This window comes from Lynx canadensis, chromosome E1 (assembly GCF_007474595.2).
Source record: "Lynx canadensis isolate LIC74 chromosome E1, mLynCan4.pri.v2, whole genome shotgun sequence".
NCBI lineage: Eukaryota > Metazoa > Chordata > Mammalia > Carnivora > Felidae > Lynx > Lynx canadensis.
The window spans coordinates 22,760,062-22,788,056 of NC_044316.2; the positions used below are offsets into that span (position 1 = coordinate 22,760,062).

A 27,995-nucleotide genomic window follows, 5' to 3' on the forward strand; every position below is an offset into this window, starting at 1 on the left:
CAGGCTTCATCCCCAATGACCTTGTTCCAACATCAGCAAATGTGGCCATTCTCTGGGGTCTACTGGGCCCAGGTGGCCTCACAGCCTCTACCAAATGTCCTTTCAGCGGTGGAACTGCTTCTCCCTGTGTGGCCCAAGAACCTCCTGGACCCCACTCTGCTCCTGGGGATTCTCCCTTCCCACCAGAACACCACCAGGTATCAAGCTGCGGAGTTTCAGACTCTGTGCTCCCCTGTTTACAGTCTTAATGGAATTTAAACCCCCTCCTTTCTCCTTTCTCCCTTTTTAGTTCAGTCCCTGTGGCTCTTTCCAATTTTCCACTTTCTCTCCAGCTGCTTTTGGGGAGTGGCGCTTTTCCCATAATCTCTCCCGCCCCCATCTCCTTCCTCTCTCCACATGCAAAAGCAGCTCCCTGCCCTCTGCAGCTTCTCTCTCCCCAAGTTCATCTCTCCACGCTGTGTACCTGCTGAATTCTGTGGTTCAGGTTATGCGGATTGTTGTGTTAATCCTCGGATCAGTTTTCTTGGTGTGCAGGATGGTTTAGTGTTGGTCTGGCTGTATTTCATGGATGTGAGACACACAAAAAACTTCCATGTTGTTCCACCATGTTGAAAGATCTTTAATTTATTTTAAATTTATTTTTAAATTTACATACAAGTTAGTTAGCATATAGTGCAACAATGATTTCAGGAGTAGATTCCTTAATGCCCCTTACCCATTTAGTTCATCCCCCCTTCCACAAACCCTCCAGTAACTCTCTGTTTGTTCTGTATATTTAAGAGTCTCTTATGTTTTGTCCCCCTCCCTGTTTTTATATTATTTTTGCTTCACTTCTCTTACGTTCATCTGTTTTGTATCTTAAATTCCTCATATGAGTGAAGTCATGATATTTGTCTTTCTCTAATTTCATTTAGCATAATACCCTCTAGTTCCATCCGCATAGTTGCAAATGGAAAGATTTCATTCTTTTTGATTGCTGAGTAACTCTATTGTATTATCAAGAAAGGATACCACATCTTCTTTATCCATTCATCTGTTGATGGACATTTGAGCTCTTTCCATACTTTGGCTATTGTTGATAGTGCTGCTATAAACATTGGGGTTCATGTGCCCCTTTGAAACAGCACACCTGTATCCCTTGGGTCAATACCTAGTAGTGCAATTGCTGGTTCATAAGGAAGTTCTATTTTTAATTTTTTGAGGAACCTCCATACTGTTTTCCAGAGTGGCTGCACCAGTTTGCATTCCCACCAGCAGTGCAAAAGAGATCCTCTTTCTCCACATCCTCACCAACATCTATTGTTGCCTGAGTTGTTAATGTTAGCTATTCTGACAGGTTTGAGGTGATATCTCATTGTGGTTTTGAATAGTATTTCCCCAATGATGAGTGATGTTGAGCATTTTTTCATTAACCAGCTAGTATTCTTATTATCATGGTTCTAAGTTCTAGTTCAGATATCTTACTTATATCTGTGTTGATTAAATCTCTGGCTGTCACTTCTTCCTGTTTTTTTTGGGGGGGGGGGTGATGGAGAATTCCATCCTTTTGTATTTTGGAGGAAGAAAAAATTAATAAAATTAAAAGTAAAATTAAAATATTAAAAACAAAACAAAATCAAATAAGAAAGCTAGATCCTAGATGTGCTTTGGTCTGCTTGTTGAAAGAAGCTTGATAAAATAGAGAAACAAGCGAAAGGAAAGAAAAAAAAGGTAAGAAAAAATTTAAAAGTTAAAAAAATTATAGAATAAAATAAATAAAGTTAAATAGAATAAAAATAAAATGATAAAATAAAGTAAAAAGTAAACATAAAGTGTCCTTTCTGTATCCAAGAAAGAGCAAGAAAAGAAAGAAAAAAGAAAACAATGCAAGCAAAAACAGAAGAAAGAAAACAAATAAGTTAACCAGCAAACAGAATGAAGCCTGAATGAAGTTACATCCAGTTTCCCCTAGAACTGAAACTATGAAGACTTTTTTTTTATATATATATGAAATTTATTGACAAATTGGTTTCCATACAACACCCAGTGCTCATCCCAAAAGGTGCCCTCCTCAATACCCATCACCCACCCTCCCCTCCCTCCCACCCCCCATCAACCCTCAGTTTGTTCTCAGTTTTTAACAGTCTCTTATGCTTTGGCTCTCTCCCCCTCTAACGTCCTTTTTTTTTTTTTTTTTTTTTTTTCCTTCCCCTCCCCCATGGGTTCCTGTTAAGTTTCTCAGGATCCACATAAGAGTGAAACCATATGGTATCTGTCTTTCTCTGTATGGCTTATTTGCAAATGACATATCGGACAAAGGGCTAGTATCTAAAATCTATAAAGAGCTCACCAAACTCCACACCCGAAAAACAAATAACCCAGTGAAGAAATGGGCAGAAAACATGAATAGACACTTCTCTAAAGAAGACATCCAGATGGCCAACAGGCACATGAAAATGTTCAGCGTCGCTCCTTATCAGGGAAATACAAATCAAACCACACTCAGGTATCACCTCACGCCAGTCAGAGTGGCCAATATGAAGACTTTTATAGTCTATACACTAAGCAGGTGGAGTGACTTGTGCTGGTCTTCTAGGGGATGTGCTTGGAGGGCACAGTTGGACTGGCCTAAGTGTAATGGCCCTGTTCTCCAGTAGGTGGCGCTGCTTAGCCAACTAGTGGGTGGATCTGTGTGCGAGTTTATATGCGCTGGTGCGGCAGAGATGGAAATGGCTTCATCCAGCTCTCCAGTCTCTGGCGCAGGAACTTTGCTCTCTCACCCACCTGTAATCAAGCACCCTCCTTTGTTTCAGGCCTCCGTCCACTCCTCGCCTCTACCCTGTCCATGTCCAAGCTGTCCACCTGCCAGGTGGCCCCTCCCTCCAGCTTTATCTCAGATGGGTTGTGTTTCTTATTTTATTTAAAAAAAATATTTTTTACATTTATTTATTTATTTTTGAGAGAGAGAGAGAGAGAGAGAGAGAGAGCGAGCATAAGTGGGGGATGGGCAGAGAGAGAAGGAGACACAGAATCTGAAGCAGGCTCCAGGCTCCGAGCTGTCAGCACAGGGATGGACGCGGGGCTCAAACTCACAAACCATGAGATCATGACCTGAGCCGAAGTCCGACGCTCAACCGACTGAGCCACCCAGGCGCCCCCAGATGGGGTTTGTTTCAAAATCCCACATTTCAGAGACCCTCAGCGCTTGGACCCACCCTGATTCTCTGGGGGAGGCTCTCACTGAGCAATGGGGGGGGGGCTGCCATCTTGCCCCAGAAAACATTCATGCTATCGACAATGGCAGAAGTTCAGGGATTATGGCAAATTACAACACCTGGAGCCAGGCCAAATACCATTTCTTACAGGCCAGCCAAATCCAGCCCCAGGACATCTGGTCATCTGGTTCAAATGCTCATGGTGCAGCAAATGGCTGTACAGAGAAGGGACATGTGGCCAGAACTCTCACCTCCACATAAAATTCTCGTTGTACTACCCAGAATTGTTTCCTCATGTTTTGCCTTCCTGTCCTACCCATTGGTTCCTCCATGTTGCTGTGTGTGGTCTTCTGTTTTGAGCTGAAGGCCTTTCTCTGATATAGCAGTGAAAACCACCCACTGTTCTAGGCCTTATTTTCTATTCCCTCCCAATTGATCACCCACGTCCCATAAGGCTGACAGTCAAGTAAGCTGGTTAGGTGTAGGTTTATGTGGATGAGGTCTTTGCTTTAGGATGACCAGGGCTAGAAGACCCTTGTGTGTCCTGATGAGGAGGGCCTTTGTGTGTATGTGCATGTGTCTAAAGCCAGGCATCTATTTACCTTGAAAAGATGAGGAATAGCCCTCTTTGAAAACAACTGAATGTACCTAAGAAAAGTATGTCCAGTTCTGAACTGTTAGGAGTTTCTGGCAAGCTTTGTATTATGTGCTGGGGTGGGAATTTGACTTTGTATATAGATTTTCAATTAGGCTTTTAGATTGACATCTCAACTCTGAACTGTGATGGATCAAAAAAAAATAAGAAAAAAAGAAAAAAAAAAGAAGAGAGAGAGACAGAGACAGAGAGACACACACAGAGAAACAACAAACAACATTTCCTTTCTGGCTTGCCAGGATCCTGGCCCTGGCCTGTGCTTCCTGTTTTCAGCTCCATCCTGTCCTTTAGGCTTGTGAACTCTGGTTCCCTGGTTTTTGACCCTGGTGCTGGCTAAGGACTTTGAAACTTCCTGCTGCCTTGGGTGTACATGCTGAATTTGTTCTGGTTCCTGTGTCAATCCAAGCCCTGACATCCCTCCATGTCCACTTTGGCCTCTGCAAACAAAGATCTGGGCCTGACTATGTTGTATTTGTTAGTGATTCTGTTGTCCCTGGTTTGTGAGCTACTAGAGGGAGAAATTTGATCATGTTCAGTTGTAATGCCTCAGCTCTGATAGCAAGGAGGGTGAAGAGAAATTTCTGGGTCAAGGAGCAGGAACCTCCAGGCCAGGAGGTTCTAAAACATGTACCACTTCCTCGCTGTGGAGGGACAAGGGCAGGAAGCCTGTGGGTCAGAGTCTTGGACCCTTCCCTGTCTCTGAGGTCCTGGCTGGTGACTGATGGGCCATTGTATAAGTTAAAGTGCTTTTGGCACCAGTAATGGAAACCAAGATCCGCTAAGTCTAGCTAATGTCAAGAAAAGGGGGTATGGATCCTCAGATGTCCACAATGGATGAATGGATACACAAAATGTGGTACATACACACAATGAAACATTATTCAGCCTTAAAAAGGAATGAAGCCCTGATGGGGCTGCAGCATGAGTAAACTGGACATACTGAGATCTATACTTCTCTTTTGTATTGGGGATCTAACAAAACCTCTGCAACAGGGACAAAAATTATTAGCATGTGAATATTCCCATTCTGGTTGCTCAAAAAGAAATGTTTTAAGAGAAAAGAAGAAGAAAAAGAAATCTAGTAAAGGGATAAGCATGGACAGGAAAAGTCAGGAGTTCTATCAGGCATTTCATGAGTAAGGGGCCAGAGATGTGGCAGGTCGGAAGCTGGCCATAATTATTTAGGATGGCTGGTGTGCAGGTGGGAGGGGAGGCCCCAAAGGCAGAGCCAAGAGAAAGATGTGAAATACATATTTCTGTGTATTGAGAATGTATTTATCCCCACTCCCTTAACTTTGGCATTTCCTCTGGAGATTGAGAAAGTGTTTGAAATACTTTTAATTACTTTTTGCATCAGGGGCCAGCTTCTCTCAATATCACTGTCATCCAGACCACATGGCCACCTGCATTTTCACAGGGTTGCATTTTTCTTTCCGGAACCTGGACTCCCACCGAGGCTTCAGAGCTTCAGAGCTGGGGTTGGCCTTCCTATGTTCTAATACTTTTAACCTGGGCCAAGTTCCTGGGAGGCAGCAAAGGTAGATTGGGATCCTTGATGTACTCTTGGACCCATTTCTTGTTGGGGTTGGCGCAGACCTCTCGATTCTTTTTGGTGACAAAACTGTGGAGGCAGAGTTAGAATGTCAGCGAGCATGGAGTAGGGGGGTCCAGTCCACACTCCCCCATTTTTAGCTCACTGGGGGCTCACCTCATACTCTTTACTGCATCCCTAGGCCTCCCCCATCTGAATTCCCTCAGTAGGCCTCCCTCTCTGGCTTCTAGACCTGGCTTCATTGTCCCTGTTTCAACCTGTTCCCTGCTCAACCAAGATACTTAGGCATGGGTACCATTATGGCTGTCATTTATCAGTCCACAAAACTATAAGTGGCAACATCAAGAATTAAACTCAGGCCTGGGGCTCATGCGTGGTTCAGTAGGTTAAGCGTCCAACTTTGGCTCAGGTCATGACCTTGTGTGGTTCATGAGTTCGAGCCCCACATCAGGCTCGCTACTGTCAGCGCAGAGCCCACTTCAGATCCTCTGCCTCCCTCTCTTTCTGTCCTCTCCCACTCTATCCCTCTTTCTCTCTCTCCCAGAAATAAGTAAATATTAAAAAATAAGCAACCGAGGACTTCCCTGTGAGATTCAAAGCCCAAGCCCTTAAGGACGACTCTCCTGCTTCTAGCATGGAGACTTCTTGGTTTTGTGCATCTCATTCTGGCCCCAGTTCCCCTTCCCCCTCCACAGAAATGTCTGCAGGGCATGCTTACATGATTGCTGGCAGGTAACAGTTGAGGGCCTTTCTGTATCCCACCACCAATTTCTTTGGCAATACTTTCTCATGATACTTCAGGCAGCAGGTGGGAGAATGGTTCACCGACTCAGGAATTTCTGAGAGAATCACATTGAAAGCTGAACCAGGTAGGCATAGAGGGAGCCCGTGGTTGCCTACCTTCATCTCCCCCCATTGCATTCCATGCTTCTGATGGCAAAACCATCTGTTAGCAGGGACTGATGATAGCTTTATGGGTAACAGAGAACATGAAAAAAGGAAGGGGGGTGGACATACATCTAGAACCTTCAGCTTCTGAACTGAGTTTCAGCAAATGCAAGTGACTTGGTTATTCATGTTTGCTGGTGAGCCAGGGCTTGATTTGGCCAACACATATTGAGCTCTAAGGGGGCAAAACCCTGAGGAAGACACCGTCATTACTCTGGAGTGTCTCACTGTCTAGTCAGAGTGAAAAGGGAAAGTGAAATGAATTGTGGAAAACAGAATGAGGGGTACCTACCCCAGCCTGGGTGGCTGAGGAAGAAGTCCCACAGCATGTAGTGCATGGCTTGCTTCTTGAAAGATGAGTGGGATTGAAGCAGATGAAAGGGTTGTGGGATCTGGAAAAGAGAAAGGCATGAAGGCGTGGGGGAAGCCGAGTGTCTGGGGAATGCTGAGCTGCTACAGATGGCAGCAATGCAATGTGAGAAGAAAGAAGAGGAGACAGAATTGGAGAGGGAAGGGGAGACTAGCATACCTTCTGAGCTGTGGACTCTATCCTAGCAGCATTAGAGGGCCTGAAGTCAGTGAGGAGGGTGAGATGAGCAGTGAGCCAGAGAAGTTAGGGTGGGAAGAAAAGTGTTCTGTTTAGGCTTCGGGTCAGACATCTGGAATCGGTATCTTGACCAAATGATTTGAAGTATGGGCAAATTAAAAAAATCTCTCTAGGTCTCATCCATTAAATTAGGGTAAAAATATGCTTATATGTCCTAGGATCATCGTGAGGGTTAGTTGAGAAAATGCTGGTAAAACCCTTAATTCAGAACATAGTAAGGCTCAGTCAGTGCTTGTTACAATTAAGAGTAGATGGTAGTAATTGACCATTTTTCTTGCCTGGAAATGCCACTTCCCCCCTCTCTTTGATGCTGTCAGAATGCTGGCCTTGGTTGGTTGTTAGTGCTGTGTTTCTCTTGAGCTCCCCTGACTACTCATCAGTTGGGACATCAAACAAGAGGGCAGGTAGAGACCTCTCCCAGCCCCCAAAACTGCAGACTGCAGATCCCTTTGCTGCCGACCCTTTGCTTCCAGCTGGTGGCCAAGATTGGAATATCTCAAGAGTACCATTTGGCTGATCCATGCTTTGGGTGGGCCATTTTCTGAAACCTTTTTGAAGACTGAACCCATCGTAGTGGTCTGTTTGACCTTCCCTAAGGGCAATGTTACCTCCTGCCACCCAGATGCAGCTCTGCACATAGTGACGTCCATGACCCTGGTTCTCAAAGCAAAGATGACAAAGTCCAGGGGCATCTTGAGAGCATGTGGGCAGAATATGTGGTGTGCATGACCGTTGTTCCCCTGAGAGTTTATATGCCAGAGTCCGACCAGACCACACGCTAAAGGTAGCCTTAGGGAGAAAAAAAGGGGCTGGGGCACATGGAAGTTGGTATGTGGAAAGTCTGAGTGGCTTGGTCTCTTTCTTGTTGCCAGGTCCTCACACATGATGGTTGAGGCAGGGATAGAGAGTGGGAAAAACAAACCTTGTTCTCCATAGGTCCCAAGCATCCTGTGGCTCCCAAAACCTTTCAACCCCTTTCTCTTTTCTATAGCCTTTATTTAAACCCAGGCTGGGGAATGGGGACAGAGGCCATGAAATCCTGCACTGCACACCTGGGCATCCCATTGGGCCTTCCTTTGGCTGCCATGATAGTCCCAGAAATCTGTGCCAGACACTACAAGGAAGAGTATCTAGGTTCAGACTCCCCACCCCTGGGCTTGGCCCCAAACATCACTTCAGCCCCCTTCCCAGTACCTTTTGTCCTGCTCTCAGAGCACCTGTAGCTTTTCTTATCCAGCTATCTTCCTCTCCTTTTGTTGTTCAAGTTTATTCTCGTATCTCCTATTACTTCCTTGGCTCCTCCTAAATGATCGCTCACTATTCTCCATCTTTGGGATTCCTGACATGACCTTGACCCAGCTTCCTGGAACTGCCTGATGATCCCAGAAGGGATCTAGATACCAGCCCAGCTCTCCTTGCAAAGGAGAGAGTTTGAGGAGTGTGTCTGCAGGAGGGGAGAGGGCCCACAGCTGATGACAGAGACCTGACAGGACTCTTGATGTCACCTCACTGCCAGCTGCCCTTTCTCATTCCACCCTGCAGGGACAGGTGGACTCACTTGACTGGCCGTACAAAGCCGGAGTGGTGATGAGGATGAGGAAAGAGGGCAGCCACAGAGAACTTCATCCTCTCCGGGGGACCTTTAGCTTCAGGGGAGGCTGGTTGTCCACTCTGACTTCACAGCTGCTCTCTGTACTCTGACCACTTCAGAGTGGGTGGAGGAGAGAAGAGGTGCCTCCCTCTGTTTGCCAAAAGGAAGGGTGGGGCTTGGCGCAGAGTTGAATTAATAAGTTTTTTTTTTTAATGTTTATCTATTTTTGAGAGAGAGAGAGAGAGCAGGGGAGGAGTGGAGAGAGGAGGGGGCAGAGAATCCCAAACAGGCTCTGCACTGATAGCCGTGAGCCCAATGGGGGGGGGGGCTCAAATTCATGAATCATGAGATCATGATCTGAACAAAAGTCAGGCCTTCAACCAGTCTGAGCCACCCAGGTGCCCTGAATTAATAAGATTTAAATTCACCAGGAGAGGAGTAGAGGAAGGGAACATGTGGTTCACGTGTGCTGTGTGTCAGCCACCTTATATAGGCGCTGTTTGACTTAATTCTCACCATAGTGAAGCGGAGATTATTATTCCATTTTATAAATGAGGCCACTTGAGGCTTAGAGAGGTTAAATTCTCCCAGGTCACAGAGATGAGAGGCAGTTCTGCAAACCAGATCCGTGTGATTTCACCACATTACCTGCCACCATCTCTATTTTGGGGAAAGGGGGAGGAAAGGAGGTGGAACCACCCCAGTACCCTCAGGTGATCGGTCTTTGGGAGGGTGAAAATAAAGCAGGATTAGAGAGATCACAGACTGGAACGAGGATAGGGTTTAGGCCTCTGAAAAGGATGTCTCCCATTCCCAGTCTAAGGACACATGGCTCAACTCACACCTTTTCCCGTCACAGATTGTGTTAGTAATACTGAGAAAAAACAATGTGCGATCCTTGAGTCCTCATTTATTGCTGAGGTCTTTGGCTTATTCGTTAATGTTCTTTTATCTCTTTGGACCTTGGACTCTGAACCACCTTTAGATCTAGTTGGCCAGCCCTCCTGCTTGCCTGCGATATGGGTTTATCCAACCGGCTACCGCGGCCAATCACGGCAAGCAGAGGGCGCTCCAACCCCACGCACGTGATAATCTCTTCGGTGTTTCTGAGCTTCTCGGCCAGGGGCCTTGACTAGGGCTGACCTGCCCCTCCGCGTCTTCTCTCTTCAGACTGCCTCAGGACCCCATTCCAGGGATTGAAGGTAGAATTCAGAGAAGACATGGAAGATCTAGGGGATTTTGGCAGGCGCTTTAGAGGCATAGTGGGGTGCGTTTCAGTAAATGAAAGTAGACTGAGGCAGGGGCGTATGAAGATCCTTATGGGGCTTGCTGTTTTGCATGACTGCTCATGAATAGGGAAAAACTATATAATGCATTTCGTCCTGGTGGGTTCAAGGCAGTGGTGGTGACACTATGGCTTTTTAGGACGGTAGTATGTATGTATTTGGGTACCCCCTTGACCATTGTTTTTGGAGGTGAGGAGGTCTGAGGAAGCCTGGTTGTACCTTTAGCATATAAGTATCTTCTTGGCCCGGTGTGTGGAAGATGGTGGCCTGGGAAGGGTGGGCACTATACCTACACTGGCCATGCTCTTACTCTGAGGAAGAGGATCTCCTCCTTGAACCCCGAAGATGGGTCTGAGAGCTCTTGGGGGCAGCTGGGTATTATTCATGGAGCATAGCATCCTCTTGATTCCTGTATCTTTCTATCCAGCCATCAGTCCATCCATTTCCTGAGTACCTGGTATGGCCAGGCTTTCTGTTAGGCCTTGGTGGAGGACACAAAAGTGGGCATAACAATACAGTACAACCTGATATATGCAAGTGGAGGGGGAAGGGTTGGATAAAATCATTCTTATCCCAGATAGCTGGGAACAAGGGCCTTGGGAGCAGCACAGAACAAAGGACTTTGAAATTTGGCTGCCACGAAGACTTTATGAACATTTACCTGCAAAATCAGGTGATAATTCTTAGCATTACACTTGTGTAGCTTATATAAATAAGATAATACACTCAGACTGTTTAGCAGACTGCTTGAAAGGTACAAAGTGGTAAGGCAATGGTATCTGTTATCATCATGATGATTATTATGTAAAGGTGGCCTTAGCTTCCCGCCACCCCCATCACAGGCCTGACCTGTTTTTTTGCATCTAGGGCTGACCACATTTCTGTAGGGCAAAGCCTGATGCCAAGAGTGCCACCCAGCTGGGCTCCAAAGAGTAGATCTGGTAGAAATGAATGAGGACAGGGAGGGCATGAATTCTAGGTCTTTAATTCAAGGCAGGACAGCTCCCAGAAGGTGTCTGGGGCTGAGCATTGGGACTGAGAGGGGGGCCTTGCCCTCTTCTTCAGATGGCCAGCTCATTTCTCCTCCAGGTCCTTGATGTAGTCCTGGACCCAGACATCACTGGGGTTGGCACATATGGAATGGCCCTTTTGGTGATGAAGCTATGGAGCGAAAGGGAGAAGGGTTACAGACTCAGGCGTCAAGCAGTGAAGTGTGAGCCGGTCAGCCTCCCAGGATTCCTCAACCATCTAGGCTGTTTCTTCTTTCTTTGTCAGAGGCAGCTCTAGACCAGTCTCCTCTCTGAGACATGCTCTCCAGCCCCTCGGGGCCCCTGGACCCATCTCCATGCTTCTCCTGCCCCTGGAAGTGCCCTCCTGCCTTCCCTTCCCCTCCCCTGATGCCTCCCCATGCATGGGCTCAGCTTCCTCCTGGTTCCCCAGAGGCTCAGCCAGGCCAGAAGCCCCCAGGTTTCCCCTCCGCTGCCTGTCACTGCACCTGAGAGGTGCTCTGGGGAGTCCCCACTCCAGTTCCTCCCTATCCCCCAGGGCTTGCAGGCTTCCTGCCCTCTGGTATATGGTGTGTGGGTGCCACCTACACCACTCCGGGCCTGGAGCACTGGCTGCTGGTCTCATAATAACCCGTGATCCGATGGCGCGCGATTGCCTGGGCAATGTAGTTGAAGCAGCACTCGGCCGGGTGGTAAGGTCCTCCTGAGGAGAGAGCAGGGAGGGAAGTGACACTGGGTTCTCTGCTAAAGGCCAGAGCTGCTGGCTGCTTCTGCACTATAGAGGGTGGAAGAGGGAAAGGAGGAGGAGGTGGCCTCACAGAATTTGGAGGGAGGGTTGTGCAGACACGTCGGTCCTCCGGATCCTCTTTCCCTCCTCCTGCATCCACAATCACCCTCCTTCCTGTTCTTCAACCTCTCCTAGAAAGACTGGCTGATGACCTTCAACTCCAGATTGAAGATTAGCAAAGCCCAAATCTTCTCAGTGAGTACACACCATCCCTGTGGGGCAGGCTCGACAAGGTGTTTCCAAAGAGGAGGGATATTCGGAAGAAATGCCAATACAGACAGGGACACATGCCAGCTGGGAGTGCAGACCCAGCCCTTCCCAATCTGGGAGATTGGGAAAAATGGGTGTTTGGCCTGTGTCCCAATTAAACCCCTGTCCTGCAAAGAAGGAAGCCAACACCAAGGCCAATGACACCAAGGGAGTCAGGATACCCAGGACCCAACCTCTCTTGCCTTTGCTGGCCATATGCCCATGGTAACTTTGTTCCCCTCTCTGTTTTCCTCCTCTGTCAATGAGCCTGTTGGACTGGATTGGTGGTTTTTACACTGAGTTTCTGGGGGTCTTGGGGCTTTGGGGACTATTTCAGAGGTACTGATGCATTGGGAGTAGAGTTTAGAGATAGTATCCCATTCAGCCCTTGTTTTGCTGTGTCTGAGTAAGCTTTGCTGTAAGAAAGGTTCCCTGGTCTAAAAAATGTTAGACACTCACTGGATTAGGTGAACTTTCAGTTACTTTCTGATTTCTAAAATTTCATGGCTCTTATAGCAGGTGCAAGAGAGTGACTGGAAATAATCCGTTCCTTCAAGCTTCAATTATGGAGGTAGCAGGAAGGTTACTTCAGGAACGAGGGCCCTGGAGAAACAAGTAGGCACTGCAGTCATGGAGTGGAGTGTTGGGGGTGTGCATGTTATGTGCTCAGCCTGGACAGAACCCTGCGTGTGTTGGCAGTGGCCTCTGAGGTTGCAGAGGGGCAGCTGATGCTTGGGTGGGAAGGAACAGCTGGGTCTTTATCCAGTTCCATTCCAGGTAGCATCCTCTGTCTCCAAAGAATGGAATAAGGGGTCCACTTGTTCCTGAGACCAGTCTCAACCTATTCCTCTGAGAGGAATCTTCTCAGAGAGGCAAGTCGAACTGTCCAGATTACCACTAACTTTAGACTGGCTTATTTCAACAACCCCCTCTGTTTCCTCCCAGTTTCTGAGAAGAAGCTGAGGTAAAGATGAAGGGTGAGGCATGGTTTTGGTTGTGTGTAAAGGCAGCTCATCCTAAGAAATAAGCTGGAAAAAGGTGACTGAGGTGAGACCCCCACTGTTGTGGTCGCCCTCAGCCCATACCTAAGCAAGGCCACACCTTTGGGTAGGGTTGACCCTGGAAGCCGGCAGCCCCAATCTCAGAGGGCAAGCAGACAAATGGCTCCTCTGTATCCCTGGGGATAATGTCCCCCAAATGAGGTGGGCTACTCTTACTTAATGGCAAAGAGAGATGAACTGAGGGAGTGGAGAGGCAGGTTCACTCCATGGCCTTGGACAAAACCATTTCAGAAGATCCCAGACCTCCTCCTTGTCTCTCCAGCAACTTTACTCCTGCTTCTTTCCTCACAGGGGCAAGGATGGAAGGAAGACAGGTATTGCAACTCACGTGAAGAGGATTTAGCTGTGGACCCAGGGCACCGGTGATGAGGAGGAGGAAGAGGGAGATGGCAGCCATGGAGACTTTCATCCTCCTGGGTTGAGGGAGCTGCTGCAGGAGGAGAACTTGCCTGGTAGGGGCTCTGAAGCTCCTGGGCTGAGGTGGTGGTGAAAATGACCTTCAAGGCAAAGTATTTCTTACAATAAGGGAACCAAGATTACAAGGGAAGTAGGAAGCAGTGATGCCTCAGCAATTTCATATCCTGAACATTGTTGAGGGTGGAGTGAGGGAAGCATGGAGAGCCAAGATTTCAGGGAGGAAATTGCCTTCTATTCCCAGTGGCAATACATTTAACTCCTTTGATATAAGCCCTTTCTTTGGTATAGGCTACAGCACAGGGCCTGGGGGTACTGTTGCGCACTTAGTTCAAGATCTAAAGGCTGGATGGGCCTGTGACCATTTGGGGAGGCTCAGAATCTGTTTGTCTGGAGATCAGAGGTGATTTAGGGTACCAGGATGAGGTCAGGAGCTCCCCATGTCCAGTCTCACTCATCTGGACTAGGAACCTCCTCACTTAAACATTTAACCAGAACCTCCAGCTCCCAGACTCATTGCTACCCTCTCACCGTACCCTGGGGTGAGGAAACACTGTGATGCTCAGTAGATAATTTATTTACAAACATTACATAACAGCTTACACACACCAGCCACTGTCCCAAATGTTTTATGAATAATAGCCCATTTATCTTAAATAAGCAATGGAGGGGGCGCCTGGGTGGCGCAGTCGGTTAAGCGCCGACTTCAGCCAGGTCACGATCTCGCGGTCCGTGAGTTCGAAGCCCCGCGTCAGGCTCTGGGCTGATGGCTCGGAGCCTGGAGCCTGTTTCCGATTCTGTGTCTCCCTCTCTCTCTGCCCCTCCCCCATTCATGCTCTGTCTCTCTCTGTCCCAAAAATAAATAAACGTTGAAAAAAAAAAATTAAAAAAAAATAAGCAATGGAGGAACTGAGGCACAGAGAGCATAAGTAACTTGCCCAAGCTTTGACAGTTGATAAGTGGAATCTGGGTTCAGACCCAGGTAGTCTGGTTCCCAAGTCTGTGTTCTTAACCACTATGCTGTGGAGAAACCTGGGGACCCCAACTGAGCTGTCTCTGAAAGTGACCTGGCTTTTCTACAAAGCCTCTAGTCTTAGCTCTTTCTGATCTCGGGTGTATCCCTTTAGGACCTTCTCCTGGCTTCTGACTTTTGTCACAGAGAAGCTTGATGAGTACCTAGAAAATGCTGTGTTCAGGGATGGCCAGTAGGCTTCACTGATTAGCAGTGGGCTGGAGTTCTGCGTTGCATAGTATTCCAAGGCCGTGTCCACACACCTCAGAAGAAGTGCTGTGACTAACACATGCAGCTCACGTGCTATGTATTTGCCATCCTTAGATTGGTCTAAACTGGCCATTTACTGAGGAGGAATTCAGGCTCAAGAAGGGGCCAGGGACTTGCTCATATTTATAGGATGAGCGGGGTGCAGAATAGATCCACCTCTGCAGACTCAGTCCAATGGCCTTTACCATGTTCAGCTTAGGGGCCATTTTGCTTACTGTTGCATTTAGAAGGCTGTTTACATCTCTTCTCCTTTCCTGGACTCATCAGGGCAGGGAACATCTGTTATTTATCTTTGCCCATTCAAAAAGAGCCTAACACAATTTGTAAATACATGTTTTAGAAGAACCATGAATAAAGTACTTGAGCTGGTCTAAGTATGTGCATCTCACAGAAATGGCTGAATTCTCATGCTGAGGTGCCAAGACAGCCATTTATTAGACATGTTCTGTATTTGTTATCATCAATAACAAAACTATTTAAAACTCTTCAAATCAAACAATCTAGGAAATAAGTTGTTTCTGGGGAGAATATGAGTTGGAAGGAAACAGTGTTTACTTTGTTTTCATGGCGACTTAGCCCACTTGCCAAGTTGTTGCTAGGAAACTTACAGGAAATCTCTTGATTTTTCAAGCAGTTATTAAGTTCCTACCTACATTAGTCTGTATATACTAATTGCTAATAAATAACCCTAAATCTCAGGGGATTAATTAAATGAAGGTTTATTTCTTGCTCATGTCACAGTCCAATGTGTGTGAGCAGTGGAATGAGGGTGTGTGTGTTGGAGAAAGCTGTTTCTATTTATGCATGTATTCAGGGACTAAGGCTTCTTCTGTCTGTAATTTCCCCAAGTTTCAACAATAGGTCTCTAATTTTGCTACCATAGTGGAAAGCAGAAGAATTGGGAGGTTTTTATGTAACAGTTGTGGGAATGATATAAATTGCTTTCACTTATACTCCATGGCCAGAATGAAGTCACCTGGCTCCAATTTAATGACAAAAGTATGGAAAAAATATATCGTCTGTGTGTCCAGGAGGACAGTGGGATGGGTTTCATGACTGCATCACTTCTTTGCCACAATATCAAATTCTAGGTACTGGGCTATACTTGCAGTGTGGGAATGAAGATGACCCTGACCTCAGAGGAGTCATAGCTTAAAGAGGGACTCAAAAAGTAAACGAAAACTGAAATGCAGTGGGATGAATGTAACTTGGTAGCAACATAGAGGTCCTAAATGTTCTGTTGCCCACTGGTAAGTATGCAGTACCTGTTAAAAAATATTGAAAATAGTTCCCAAAGCAAGACATATACATTGATTTAAAAAATCAAATAATCCAGAAAGGTGTGTGGAACATAAATTCTCTGAGTTCTTGCTTGTCTGAAGAAGTCATTATTCATCCCTCATACTTGATTGATATTTTTGCTGGGTATAGAATTCTACACTGAGAGTATGAGAATTTTTTCTGGAGTGGAACTTTATTTGTGGTGACCTGATTTTTCCTCTCTCTAGATTTTTTTTTAGGTTAATAGTCTTTTTACTGGAAAAAAAAGACTAGCATTTATAATTTGGAATGGACATAAATTGTAATTTCTTGAACAGCAGTGATGATGATTGTGCTGAAGTCTATAGCCACAGCCCACTTTGCTGGCTCCAAGTCATGGTTCAAAAGATTTCAAAAACAGAGTCCAAAGGTGCTTCCCTGGTAAAGGTTTCTTTTAAAAATTTGTGTGAATGGTGACAGCCTGACACCCATTTTGCGCTAGCACAATGTGGTCAATACTAAAGCAACACATGCAGCATGTCACCAGGATGTGTTTCATCATCACCATGGGTCAGGGCCCATGGAAGTACAAGAGGGCCATCCTACTAAGTGGGGCTATGTCTAGACAGTTTATCCTTCACCCATATTTCTGCACAGCATCCTGAAGTGAACCAATTTTAAATGTTTGTTTTCAGTGAACCAGCTATGACAATTTATACTAACATATTGAACTAGAACCTATTTGAATAGATTTATAAAATTTTCCTTCCTTCCTTCCTTCCTTCCTTCCTTCCTTCCTTCCTTCCTTCCTTCCTTCCTTCCTTCCTTCCTTCCTTCCTTCTCCCTCCACTCTCCTTTCCCTTAACTTAGGCTTCCTGTTCAGCATGGAGCCCAATTCAGGGCTTGAACTCATGGCCCTAAGATCAGGACCTGAGCGGACATCCAGAGTGGATGCTTAATCGACTGAACCACCCGACACACCTCATTTTTCATTTTAACACAAATGCCTGACTCTGCTCGTTGTCAAGCAGCATGTATGAAAAACTGGCCAACCCAATGTATTAATCATTACAAATGGAACTGCAAGGGCTCCTCCAAGTACTTTTCATATTGTTAAGGTAGTACAAGATTATATTGTAAAACTGATGGGTAGATTGATCTTCAAAGGACAGGACCACCACCAATACATGCAGATTTTGTGTGTTGGACAGAAGGTACCTTTGATATTCAGTTTTGCTGTATGGAACAGAACAAATAAATTAATTTTTTTTTTGGCAAGAGGTAAGTAAAAGATTCCATTTTCTCTAGAGGGGGAAAAGAAGTTGAAAGTAGATCTTCATTTGCAGTCCTCATCTGTATAATTATTTATTTATTTATTTATTTATTTATTATTTATTTTATTTTTAATGTTATTCTTGAGAGAGAGTGCAAGTAGGGGAGGGGCAGAGAGGGAACAGAGGATCAGATACTGGGTTCTGTGCTGAAAGCAGAGTCCAATGCAGAGCTTGAACCCACAAACTGTGAGATTGTGACCTGAGGCGAAGTTGGATGCTTAACTGACTGAGCCACCCAGGCACCCTTTTTATTTTTTATTTTATAGAGAGGGTGCAAGTGGGGGAGAGAGGCAGAGGGAGAGAATCTTAAGCAGGCTCCATACTTAGCATGGAGCCCAACTCGGGGCTCAATCCCAAGACTCTGGGATCATGACCTGAGCCAAAAACCAAAGTCAGATGCTCAACAACTGAGCTGCCCAGGTGCCCCGTACAAAATCTCATAGTTGTTGTCCATCTCCATCAGTATCTGGCTCTCTGATCATTTCACTGAATTCTTCATCTGTTAGTGTTTCTCTTAAGTTTGTCATGACATGACATAGTTCGCCACACTGCTGTAACTATTGGCATCCTTGTCAAAGACTCGGAAATACCTCCTGAATTTCTTCTTTACTGTATGTATCTTTCATTTCTAACCATCAGAGTAAAAAATCCTGGGAAGTCAAGATGCTGTTTACCATCAGCATCCATCTCATTGATCATAATCCTGCAATTTGGGTTCTGTTGCGCTCTGACCCATGACCTCATGGTGGTTCTAAGTTCCTTGTTGTGATGATGCTATCACCGTCTTTGTCAAATAGGGAGAAAGCGTTCCTTGAACTCAGCAATCTGTTCTTTGATCAGCTGATCAACCATGGTGAGAGCGGGGGTGGAAGAGCAGAGGGAGCCAGGGTGGCTGCCCCAGTGCAGGGGGCTCTGACAGCAGGGGAACGCCCCACTGCTGCTGCTAAGGTGTGGTGTGCAACTTCAATACTGAGTAAACCGGCTGTGCCTGTGAGGCTTCCAGCACCACTGCCCTCTCTCTAGGAGATTTTAGGATTTCTTATTTATCCTTTTTTTTAATTTTATTACTTTTTGGCACAAGAAGATGATCCAGGCTCATCTTATACTTTGCCCTGGCTCTGGGAACCTGCCATTTCTCCAATGAGCCCTGTATCCCATTAGTGAAGGATGGTTTTGAAAACCCAGGATCTGGGTGCTTACAGTGCTCATTGCTATGGGAAGGGCATTACTTTTAGGTCTGAGCTCTTAGTGGACAAACTAGGAAATATATTGAAGTATATATGTGTAAATGTATGTATAAACTTGTATCTATTTCTATTATATCAATTTCACACATTTGTAGCAATTTCTACATCATTGGTCTAGGTAAATGAAAAGCCAAAAATTTATACCAATACATTCAATTCCAAGTCAACACACAGGGTTTATTTTGATCTTCCCTTTTTAAGTTTCTCTCCCTACTTTAGTAGTGAGAAATCTGGCTCCCATTAACCTCACTATGTTTACTTTGAACTGTCCCCTGTATGTAACAAATCTTCTGGCCATACTGGCTGTGTCTTTTGTCCTGGTCATATTGGCCTCAAGCATGTGGGTCATGCCCTCTGCCCCTGCCCTAGCTGAGTCCTCAGGTGAGCCCCCTAGTTCATACTAAGAGAATGAATACATGAAGAAAAAAAAAAGAGAGAGAGAAAAGGGAATGAGCTATATATTACTTCTAAAATTTACACTGTGGTTCTAAAAGTAAAATAGTAAAAATGTAGATGTTTCCATTTGCTATTTTATGCCTTGATGTTCTATGCAGCTTTATTAAGTTTTTTTCAACTTTTAAGCACATTTTTTCTAGCTGCTATGCACAACTCCTAAGGTTTTTACTTTAAAAAACTCAACATTGGCTGTCAGACTTTTTTTTTAGCCATGTTTAAACTTTCCCCAGTTGTATATTTCTTAAAAAAAAATTTTTTAGAGGCGCCTGGGTGGTTCAGGCGGTTAAGTGTCTGACTTCAGCTCAGGTTATGATCTCGCGGCTTGTGAGTTCCAGCCCTGCATCAGGCTCTGTGCTGACAGCTCAGAGCCTGGAGCCTGCTTCAGATTCTGTGTCTCCTCCTCTCTCTGCCCCTCCCATGATCATGCTCTGTCTCTCTCTGTCTCTCAGTAATAAATAAATGTTAAAAAAATTTAAAAAAATTTAACGTTTATTTATATTTTAGAGAGACAGAGCACCAGTGGCAGGTGGGGGGGCAGAGCAAGAGGGAGACACAGAACATGAAGCAGGCTCCAAACTCTTAGCACAGAGCCTGATGTGGGGCTCGAACTCACAGACCGCAAGATCATGACCAGAGCCGAAGTTGGATGCTTAACTGACTGAGCCACCCAGGTGCCCCTACTTGTTTTATAATTAGACAGCTCTGATGAGTTTCATCATAAAAAAAAAAATCAAATATCGACACAAGAACTGGCCCATTTTGTTGTTTGTTCTTTTTTTTTTTTTAAGCTTATTTATTTATTTTGAGAGGGAGAGGCAGATAGGGAGAGAGAATTCCAAGCAGGCTCCAAGATGTCAGCACAAAGCCTGATGCGGGGCTCGATCTCATGAAACCGTGAGATCATGACCTGAGTGGAAATCAGCAGTTGGATGCTTAACCGACTGAGCCACCCAGGTGTCCCTGTTGTTAGGTCTTGAGAAGACCATAAAGATTTATTTTTTCAACTCTTTGAAATTATTTTTTGGTTACTAACAAAACATGTACTTTTTATAAAAGTTGCAAACAGTGCTCAAGTGACAAAGTCAGAAGTGAGAATTCTTCTTCAAATTCCCATTCCTCCCTGTAGCATCAGGATTACCTGGGAACTTGTTAGAAACACTGATTTGGGGGTGGGGCATTCCATCCTCCTGAATTAGAATTTCTGGGAATAGGATGAGGGAACGGTTTTAACAAGCCCTCCAGATTATTATTTTGCATGCTAAAGTTTCAGAAGGCCTGATGTGTAGTATAGCTTTGTAACTGGTGTGCTTATACAGTTGACCCTTGAACAACGTGAATTTGAACTGTGCAGATCTACTTACATGTGGGTTTTTTTTCGGTACTGTACATATTATACATTAAATACGGTTCGGTACTGCACATATTTTCTATTTCTTATGATTTTTTAAACAACATTTTCTCTAGCTTACTTTATTATAAGAATACAGTATATGATACATATAACAAACAAAATATGTGTGAATCAACAGTTTATGTTCTCAGTCAGGCTTCAGGTCAGCAGTAGGCTATTGGTAGGAAAGTTTTGTAGAGTCAGAAGTTATACTTGGATGTTTGACTGCATGGAGGTCAGTGTCTCAAGACCTGCATTGTTCAAAGAGTCAGCCTTTGGGCTGCCTGTATGGGGCCTGAGGAAGTCTGAGCCCCAGGCTCGTTGCTCCCAATATCAACAGCCTCATCATTTTAATCCAGTGTTGCATAAAGCTTGGAGATTTAGTGATGATGAATATATATGATTCTTGCACACAGATGTCATTGTTTATTCTTATTTTCAATCTTCTCTATATACTGAAATATTTTTGAAGGGCAGGAATCTAGCTTGTTTTGTTCTCGTGGTTGTCCTGATGACTACCACAACGTCGAACATGAAGTAGCCACTCAGTCATTGTTTGAGTGACAATAAACATCTGTTTCAGGAATCCAGAGAAAAGGAGATGGGTGCTCTGGCTGGGATAGTGAGGGAGGGTTTTATGGTGACATCTACACTGAACCTTGCAGGCTGCACTGAGTTTAGCTGGGAAGAGTTGAGAGGAGGGGCAGAGGTGCCACAAGAAAGCAAGGAAGCAAAAAAGGAACATGCTGTTTTTGAGGACTTGTGAAAATAGAGTATGCGAGTTTTATGTAATTGGCCTAGACATAGCATGCCATCATCCCCTCCAAGACCCCAAAGACCAGAATGACCAGATGCTCGGTTAGAAAGGAACATCTCAGTGTCTATCCCTCATTTCTGTTCAGCTGCCATTGTCATGACCCAAAGCCTTGACTAGGAGACACTTGGTCCTCTGCCATCTGCTCTGTGGGTCTATGCTCTCCATTTCGTTCTACTGAGCTAACGACTTGGCCAGCTACAAAACCCGATGACATCACACACACACTCCTGGGTGTAGCACAGTTTCAACCCAACAACTTTTTGAGATTTTTCAATGAGGATTCACTGAAGCCAAAAAGTTGCTGTTGTGATCATTCAGTCATTGATTCTAGGGCTCAGTGGGCTGGTGTTAACTCAAAGGTGCTGAATCCAAACAGAATACAGTGAAGTGAAGAGAGCAACAGGAGAGATCATAAATGAGTCAAAATATAAGCCGGAACCCTGAGCATCTGTGTTTGCCTCTTCCACCTCCCCAAGTCCCATGGAAATGGCAGAAGAAATATGAAAATGAAAATAAGTTTGTAGTAGCAAAGGAAATCAGAAAAGGTAACATCAGCTAACCGTAAGATGAGACATTTCTGTTCTATATAAAGGACATGTGTCAGCTTGATGGCAAAATAAGGAGGCTGAAAAACTTGTTTCATCATACAGGTGAAGGAGATCATTGACAGAACATCTTCTCAGTGGCACCCTAGGTAACACAAAGGGCAGAGTCAGTGTATGTTGGGAAAAGAAACTACAACTTTGCCAGTCCCCGTTTCAGGACAGATGGGTGTGGGATTTGCCCCAGGATAAAGCTACAAGTACAGTTCTCTAAGTAAAGAAGGATATCTGCTTTGGGAGTCTTCCAGAGAGGACGATGGGCCCAAGAGAGAACTGAGCAGTACCCAGGACAACCTCTGGTCAAAGACAAGAAAGAAGTCCCACTGCCCCACCCCCTAGAAACAAAGCTCTCTGACAACCTCAGTGAAAGCCTGACCAGTCCCACTTCCTCCTCACCCACCCGAGCCAAGGCCCCCCATCATCGGAATCTGCATTAACAACCAGGGAACTAGGGATTTCCACTTAGGTTGAGAAAAGAGAAAGGCATCCCTGAAGGTGTGAAATTTACCAAGGCACAGGTCCACCAACTAACCTGCCTACCTTTCTTCCTGCAGCTCCTAAAATGGTACCTTGAAGTGAGGTCCTTCCTAGGACCACCTGCATAAGAATCACATGGAATGCTTGGTTAAATTGGGTACATCTGTGCCCTACCTCTTATTCTCCAGTCATCTTCTGTCCACCCCTACTCCCAAATGATGGAGTAAAAGAAACTTTTCTACACTGAAGTCAAACCTTTAAAATGAGCTATTTTAGCAGAGAGGATAAGGTAAGACATAGTGTGAATGTGTATTTGATTGCTTTAGAGTGATAATAACTCCCAGCTTTAATCATTATCTCAGGGGCACCTGGGTGGCTCAGTCAGTTAAGCATCTGACTCTTGGTTTCAGCTCAGGTCATGATCTCATAGTTTATCAGTACGAGTCCCGCATCGGGCTCTGCAGCAACAGTGTGGAGGCTGCTTGGAATTCTCTGTCTTCCTCTCTCTCTGCCCTTCACATGCTTGCTCTCTCTCTCTCTCTCTCAGAAAAATAAATAAACTTAAAAAAAAATCATTGTCTCAGGTTTCTTCTTCTAATAGTGTTATTATTACAAAGGATATTTGGTTATAGATTAGTTTTTTTCCCTATAGCTTTTTATGGCAAATCACCTAAAAAGTAAGCATAGGTTTTAAACTTTTTTGGAATCAAAAACTGTTTTGTTGTTGTTTAGAATTCAGTGTTTTCTTCTGAATTTTGAGACAGTTGACCTAGATTTACTAATTACAAATATAAACATATATGCTTTAATGGATATGAATGTAAAATTGATATTCACTCCAACTTTGAATGTTTGTCTTAATGTCCTTTACCTTTAAAGAGGAAATCTTTTAGGAAGTTATATCTACTGAGAGAAACATCCAAAATGTAGAAATAAGGCAGGAAAAGGATGACTGCAGACAGCTCCTCCAATGTCATTTGGAACATTGTCCAAAAGGCCCACCCCAGGGTTCCTAAATCTGCAGGGTGAATGTCCTCTTGAGTGATGTTCTACTTACTATTGACGGGGCCCCAGACTTTGTGAAATTACATTAACATGCAAATATTTATCTAGCACAGATGTAAATGATTTTGTCTAGTAGATAAGATAATCCCCCAAATCACAGTTGTATTGTCTTACAGGATATTACCCTGTTTTTCCCTGACTTAACATTTTAGAATGCCATCCCCAGTTAATGATATAAGTCTCTGTTCCACAGATGACCTTTGGCTCCATTTTATGGTTCCCTCATTAAATAGGTTAAGTACATTATGGACACGTATTCAATCTATGTTTGAATGAGTTTGAATGTTTTTAGCTTTTAAAAAATTCTCTTATGTTTCATTTCAAAAAAGAACGCAGAATCCAGTTTTCAGCATTCCTATAGTTTGTTTTTCCTCTTAAAGTTCAAGGAAAGCTACATTGGATACTCTTTATTAATGCATTGCTTTTTATAACCAGAGCAGAAAGAACAGTAATGGTTGCTTTTTAAAAAAAATAGGCCAAGAAAATCCCAGGAGGTAGTTGGGACAGGAGAAGTGGAAATAGGGGTGGCTGGCACCTAGTATCCCTTCTCCTCAAGCAAGCTTCCTTTTTCTCAGGTCTGTATCATTAGTTCGACTTCAGGGACCTCATGCAATTCTGAACTCCCAAATCAAAGGGGTTGGCGCAGACACGCTGCCCCTTCTTGGTGAGGAAGCTGGGGAGCAAGGTGGAGAAAAATTACAAACTAAGGGGGGTTCAGCAAATAGGGATGGGAGCCCCATCCTCCCTGGCCCTGGGATCCCTAACTCAGCCCAGCCTGTCCTTTTCTTTCTCTGCTGCAGGGGCTCAGGGCACTTCCTCTCTGAGACCCGCGTCTGCTGAGGTGCCTTAGTGACTCATGGGAGTCTCCTTGGGCAGCCTTTCTTCTGTTCTCTCCTTCTGTCTCCAGCCTCCCTCTTCAGGAACATCTCATACCTGATGCCCTGCAGGATCCTAATTAGGACACGTGCCTATCATGACCTGGCAGGATCCATAGGGTGGGTGGGACTTTTCTAGATACCTGTCCATCAGGCCCTCCCCTCCCAAGACATGGCTGGTGAGCTTGGTGCTTACATGACACCTGGCTGGGAGCACCCGCTACTTGTTTCATAGTAATCTTCCATGAATCCACATCGGATTTTCCGTGGAGTGTAGTGGGTGCAGCAGTCAGAGGGACGGTGAAAGCCTGCAGCAAGGGGAAAGGGTCATTTAGGGACTGGGTCTCTTTTTGAGGAAGACTAGATCCTTTTCCCCTTTCCTCCAAAGTCCTGGGGAGGGTGAGAAGGCACAGGACTTCAAAGGGAACCTTCTCTTCCTCGGCCAGCACTCGCTTCCCTCTCCTCGGGGCTGAGCTATGTGTCTGGGGGCACCCAGGCAGGGCCACAGCAGGGCCATGATCATTTCTGAAAGAAGAGGAAACTTCTGATGCCTGCAGGAGGCATTAGAGAGCACCTGCTGTCCCAGGGGATCCAACTCAGGAGACAGCTGGCGGAATAGAGGTCACCCCTAAAATTCTATCCCGATCTTCCTTCGGATGTTCGCCACCTTCAGGATCTTTCCCCCCTTTCCCCCAACCCCCACCTCATAAATGAGGTGTTTTGAAGCCACCGGGCAGACCTGTGCAGCTGCTGCTTTAAACATAAGCTATAATATAACATATACTTTTACCTTGCAGATGTATCGAGGTTTCATGCGGACGTATTGCCACCATGGGTTCTATTTGGGAGAAACAAGGGAAGAGAAGTCACAGAGGCAGCATTGCCTCAGTATCTCCACCAGTCTCATTCCTCAGCCCCATCCCCTGGTAGGGAGTGATGATGCTGGACCACTGGACACTGTCTGGGTTCTAGGTCTGCCTCAGGGCCCATTGTTCTCTTAGGGCCCTGAGATGTTTCAGGAAACTCTTGAAATTGTTTGGGATGTGAAATCATCCTGTTGACTTTGAAATACAAAAAGCAAACCGAGGGGCGCCTGGGTGGCTCAGTCGGTTAAGCGGCCGACTTCGGCTCAGGTCATGATCTCGCGGTCTGTGAGTTCGAGCCCCGCGTTGGGCTCTGTGCTGACAGCTCAGAGCCTGGAGCCTGTTTCAGATTCTGTGTCTCCCTCTCTCTGACCCTCCCCCGTTCATGCCCTGTCTCTCTGTCTCAAAAATAAATAAACGTTAAAAAAAAATTCAAAAAGCAAACCGTAAATCCCAAATGAATAAATCAGTTGAATTAGCTACATAATGTGATACAGCCCACAATACTTTCTGTACATTTCCGGAATCCACAGGGCTCAGGAAACAGAAACATTTTTTATTAACTGATTTGGTGGCACAGTGCCACCCAAGGTGAAGAGAAGCTATTTATAATCTTTATTTATTCCATTAGCATAAAATTTGTATGTGTTTGCTGCAAAAGTACTACTATGTTTGAAGTACACTTCCCCAGCTCTGCCAGGGATGTTAAGTAATGTCCAGGTATATGTTGCCCTTTAAAAAATGATACTTATTGCATTGCAAATGTGAAATATACATAATAAACATTTATAATTTTAAGCATTTTTAAAAGTGCACAGTTCAGTGGCATTAAGCATATTCACATATTGTGCAACCATGACCGCAATCCATCCACAGAATGGTTTTCATCTTGCAAAACTGAAACTCCTTACTATGAAGCAATAACTCCCATTTTTCCTCCCCTGAGCCCCAGGCCACTACCATTCTTTCTGTTCCTGAATTTGACTACTTTGAGTACCTCGTATGAGTGGAGTCATACAGTATTTGTCCTTTTGTGACTGGTATATCTCACTTAACATAATGTCTTCAATGTTCATCCATTTTTTAGCCTTTATAAGGCTGAATAATGTTTCGTTGTATGTATATACCCCATTAAAAAAATCTCTTCATTTGTTGACGGACACTTGGGCTGCTCTTACCTTTTGACTGTAGTGAATAATGCTATTATTAGCATGGGTTTACACATATCTCTTCATGTACCTGCTTCCAGTTCTTTTGGGTATAATTTCAGAGTGGGATTGCTACATCATATTCTATTACTACTTAATTTATTTTTAAAAAAAATTTTTTTTAACGTTTATTTATTTTTGAGACAGAGAGAGACAGCATGAACGGGGGAGGGGCCGAGAGAGAGGGAGACACAGAATCGGAAGCAGGCTCCAGGCTCTGAGCCATCAGCCCAGAGCCCGACGCGGGGCTTGAACTCATGGACTGCGAGATCGTGACCTGAGCTGAAGTCGGACGCTTAACCGACTGAGCCACCCAGGTGCCCCATTTTATTTTTATTTTAAAAGTTTATTTATTTTGAGTAGAGAGCATGTGAGCAGGGAGGTGCAGAGAGAGAGAGAGAGAGAGAGGGAGAGAAAGAGAGAGAGAGGGAGAAAGAGGGAGAGAAAGACCGAGAAAGAGAGAGACAGACAGACAGACAATCCCAAGCAAGTTTCATGCTGTCAGTGCAGAGCCCGACTAGGGGCTCAATCTCATGAACCGTGAGATCATGACCTGAGACAAAACCAACAATTGGATAGTCAACCAACTGAGCCACCAGGTGCCCCTATATTACCTTTTTAAAATGGAATAATTCTGCATTCCAAAACACATCCAGTGCCAAAGTTTTTGATTAGGGATTGTGGACCTGCATTTTGCTAACTAGTCAAACCCAACCACACTTTTAGCTTATTTCTTATATAGTTACATATGAATTCTATTCAAGGAGGCATGCACTGAGGCATGCATGAATTCTATTTAAGGAGGTATACTTGATATGTTTGCTATGAGGTGTGTGGTGCTTGCAAAATAAAATCTTCAGTGGCCTTCTCTTTCCATAGCAGCCTCCTAACTAGCTCAGACCCTCATTCTACCACTTAATAGTTGTGTAATCTTGAGCAAGTTGTCTAAATTTCTTATGCCTCAGTTTTCTCAACTGTAAAATCAGAATGATGATAATAATATATGCAAAACTATACAAGTTGTTGATAGTCTACCCCACAGGGTTGTTAGGGGGATCTAATGTATTAAGTCCATAAGACACTTAGAACAGTGCCTGCTTGCGTATAGGAAGCATTAGATAGTTATTTGTTAAATACATAGAATGGTTAGGTGACTTGGGTGAGTCACTTTCCTGGCTTGTCCCATTTCCTCTTCAAAATGATAGTTTTACACTAGATGGTATGTAATCCTTCTAACATTGTAGAATTCTATGCTTCTTTCTGCAAATTTACAATTTTACTACACTTCTTTTGATTTAGCACTTAACCACCCTAGTTCAGCTAAGAGAAGGTATCAAATGATTCTGGTCATGAAAAGGGAGAGGATTATTTCCCTTAGGGGGACCAGTCATTTGTACAGTTTTTCCCAGAGACCAAAGGCTGCAGAAGGAGGTCCACACCCTACTGCTGCTGCTTTTAAACAAGTGGCAAATTCACATCTGCGTCTGGGACAGGGAGCAGTCACAGGAGGACAAAGGTGTCCTTTTGTGTCTCCTCTCCAGATTGCAAGTTACCATGGAGCTTATCACCAGTGAGAAGGCTCACTGAACTCACCATGAAGGGCCTGGACCTGGGCTCCAAAGGCAGTAGCAACAATGAGGAAGGGGAGGGCAGCTGCGAAGACCTTCATTTTCCCAGTGGAAGGTGAAGCTGGTCTGGGGACTCCTGGCACTGTGCTGTCTGATTCCCTGGGATCCCAGTTCTGCTCTTGTATTTATAAGAGAGGAGG

At 44.8% G+C, this 27,995-nt stretch overlaps 1 protein-coding gene, 1 long non-coding RNA gene and 1 pseudogene across 4 annotated transcripts in view; 1 reads left to right on the forward strand and 2 right to left on the reverse strand.

The window, feature by feature from the left end:
* LOC115500397 overlaps nucleotides 1-27,995 on the forward strand; it is a 91,526-nt gene that overhangs the window by 17,131 nt on the left and 46,400 nt on the right. For all 3 annotated transcript variants that reach the window (XR_004342926.1, XR_003964524.1, XR_003964525.1), the window contains one exon: nucleotides 13,229-13,389. This is a non-coding gene — a long non-coding RNA (uncharacterized LOC115500397). The remainder of the gene's footprint in view (nucleotides 1-13,228; nucleotides 13,390-27,995) is intronic.
* On the reverse strand, nucleotides 5,169-8,677 carry CCL16 (C-C motif chemokine ligand 16). The gene is given in 4 exon segments (XM_030294755.1): nucleotides 5,169-5,470; nucleotides 6,120-6,240; nucleotides 8,515-8,555; nucleotides 8,557-8,677. Coding segments are annotated over 4 exon segments (321 nt in total). The 5' UTR covers nucleotides 8,583-8,677; the 3' UTR covers nucleotides 5,169-5,337.
* On the reverse strand, nucleotides 10,803-27,984 carry LOC115500390 (annotated as a pseudogene).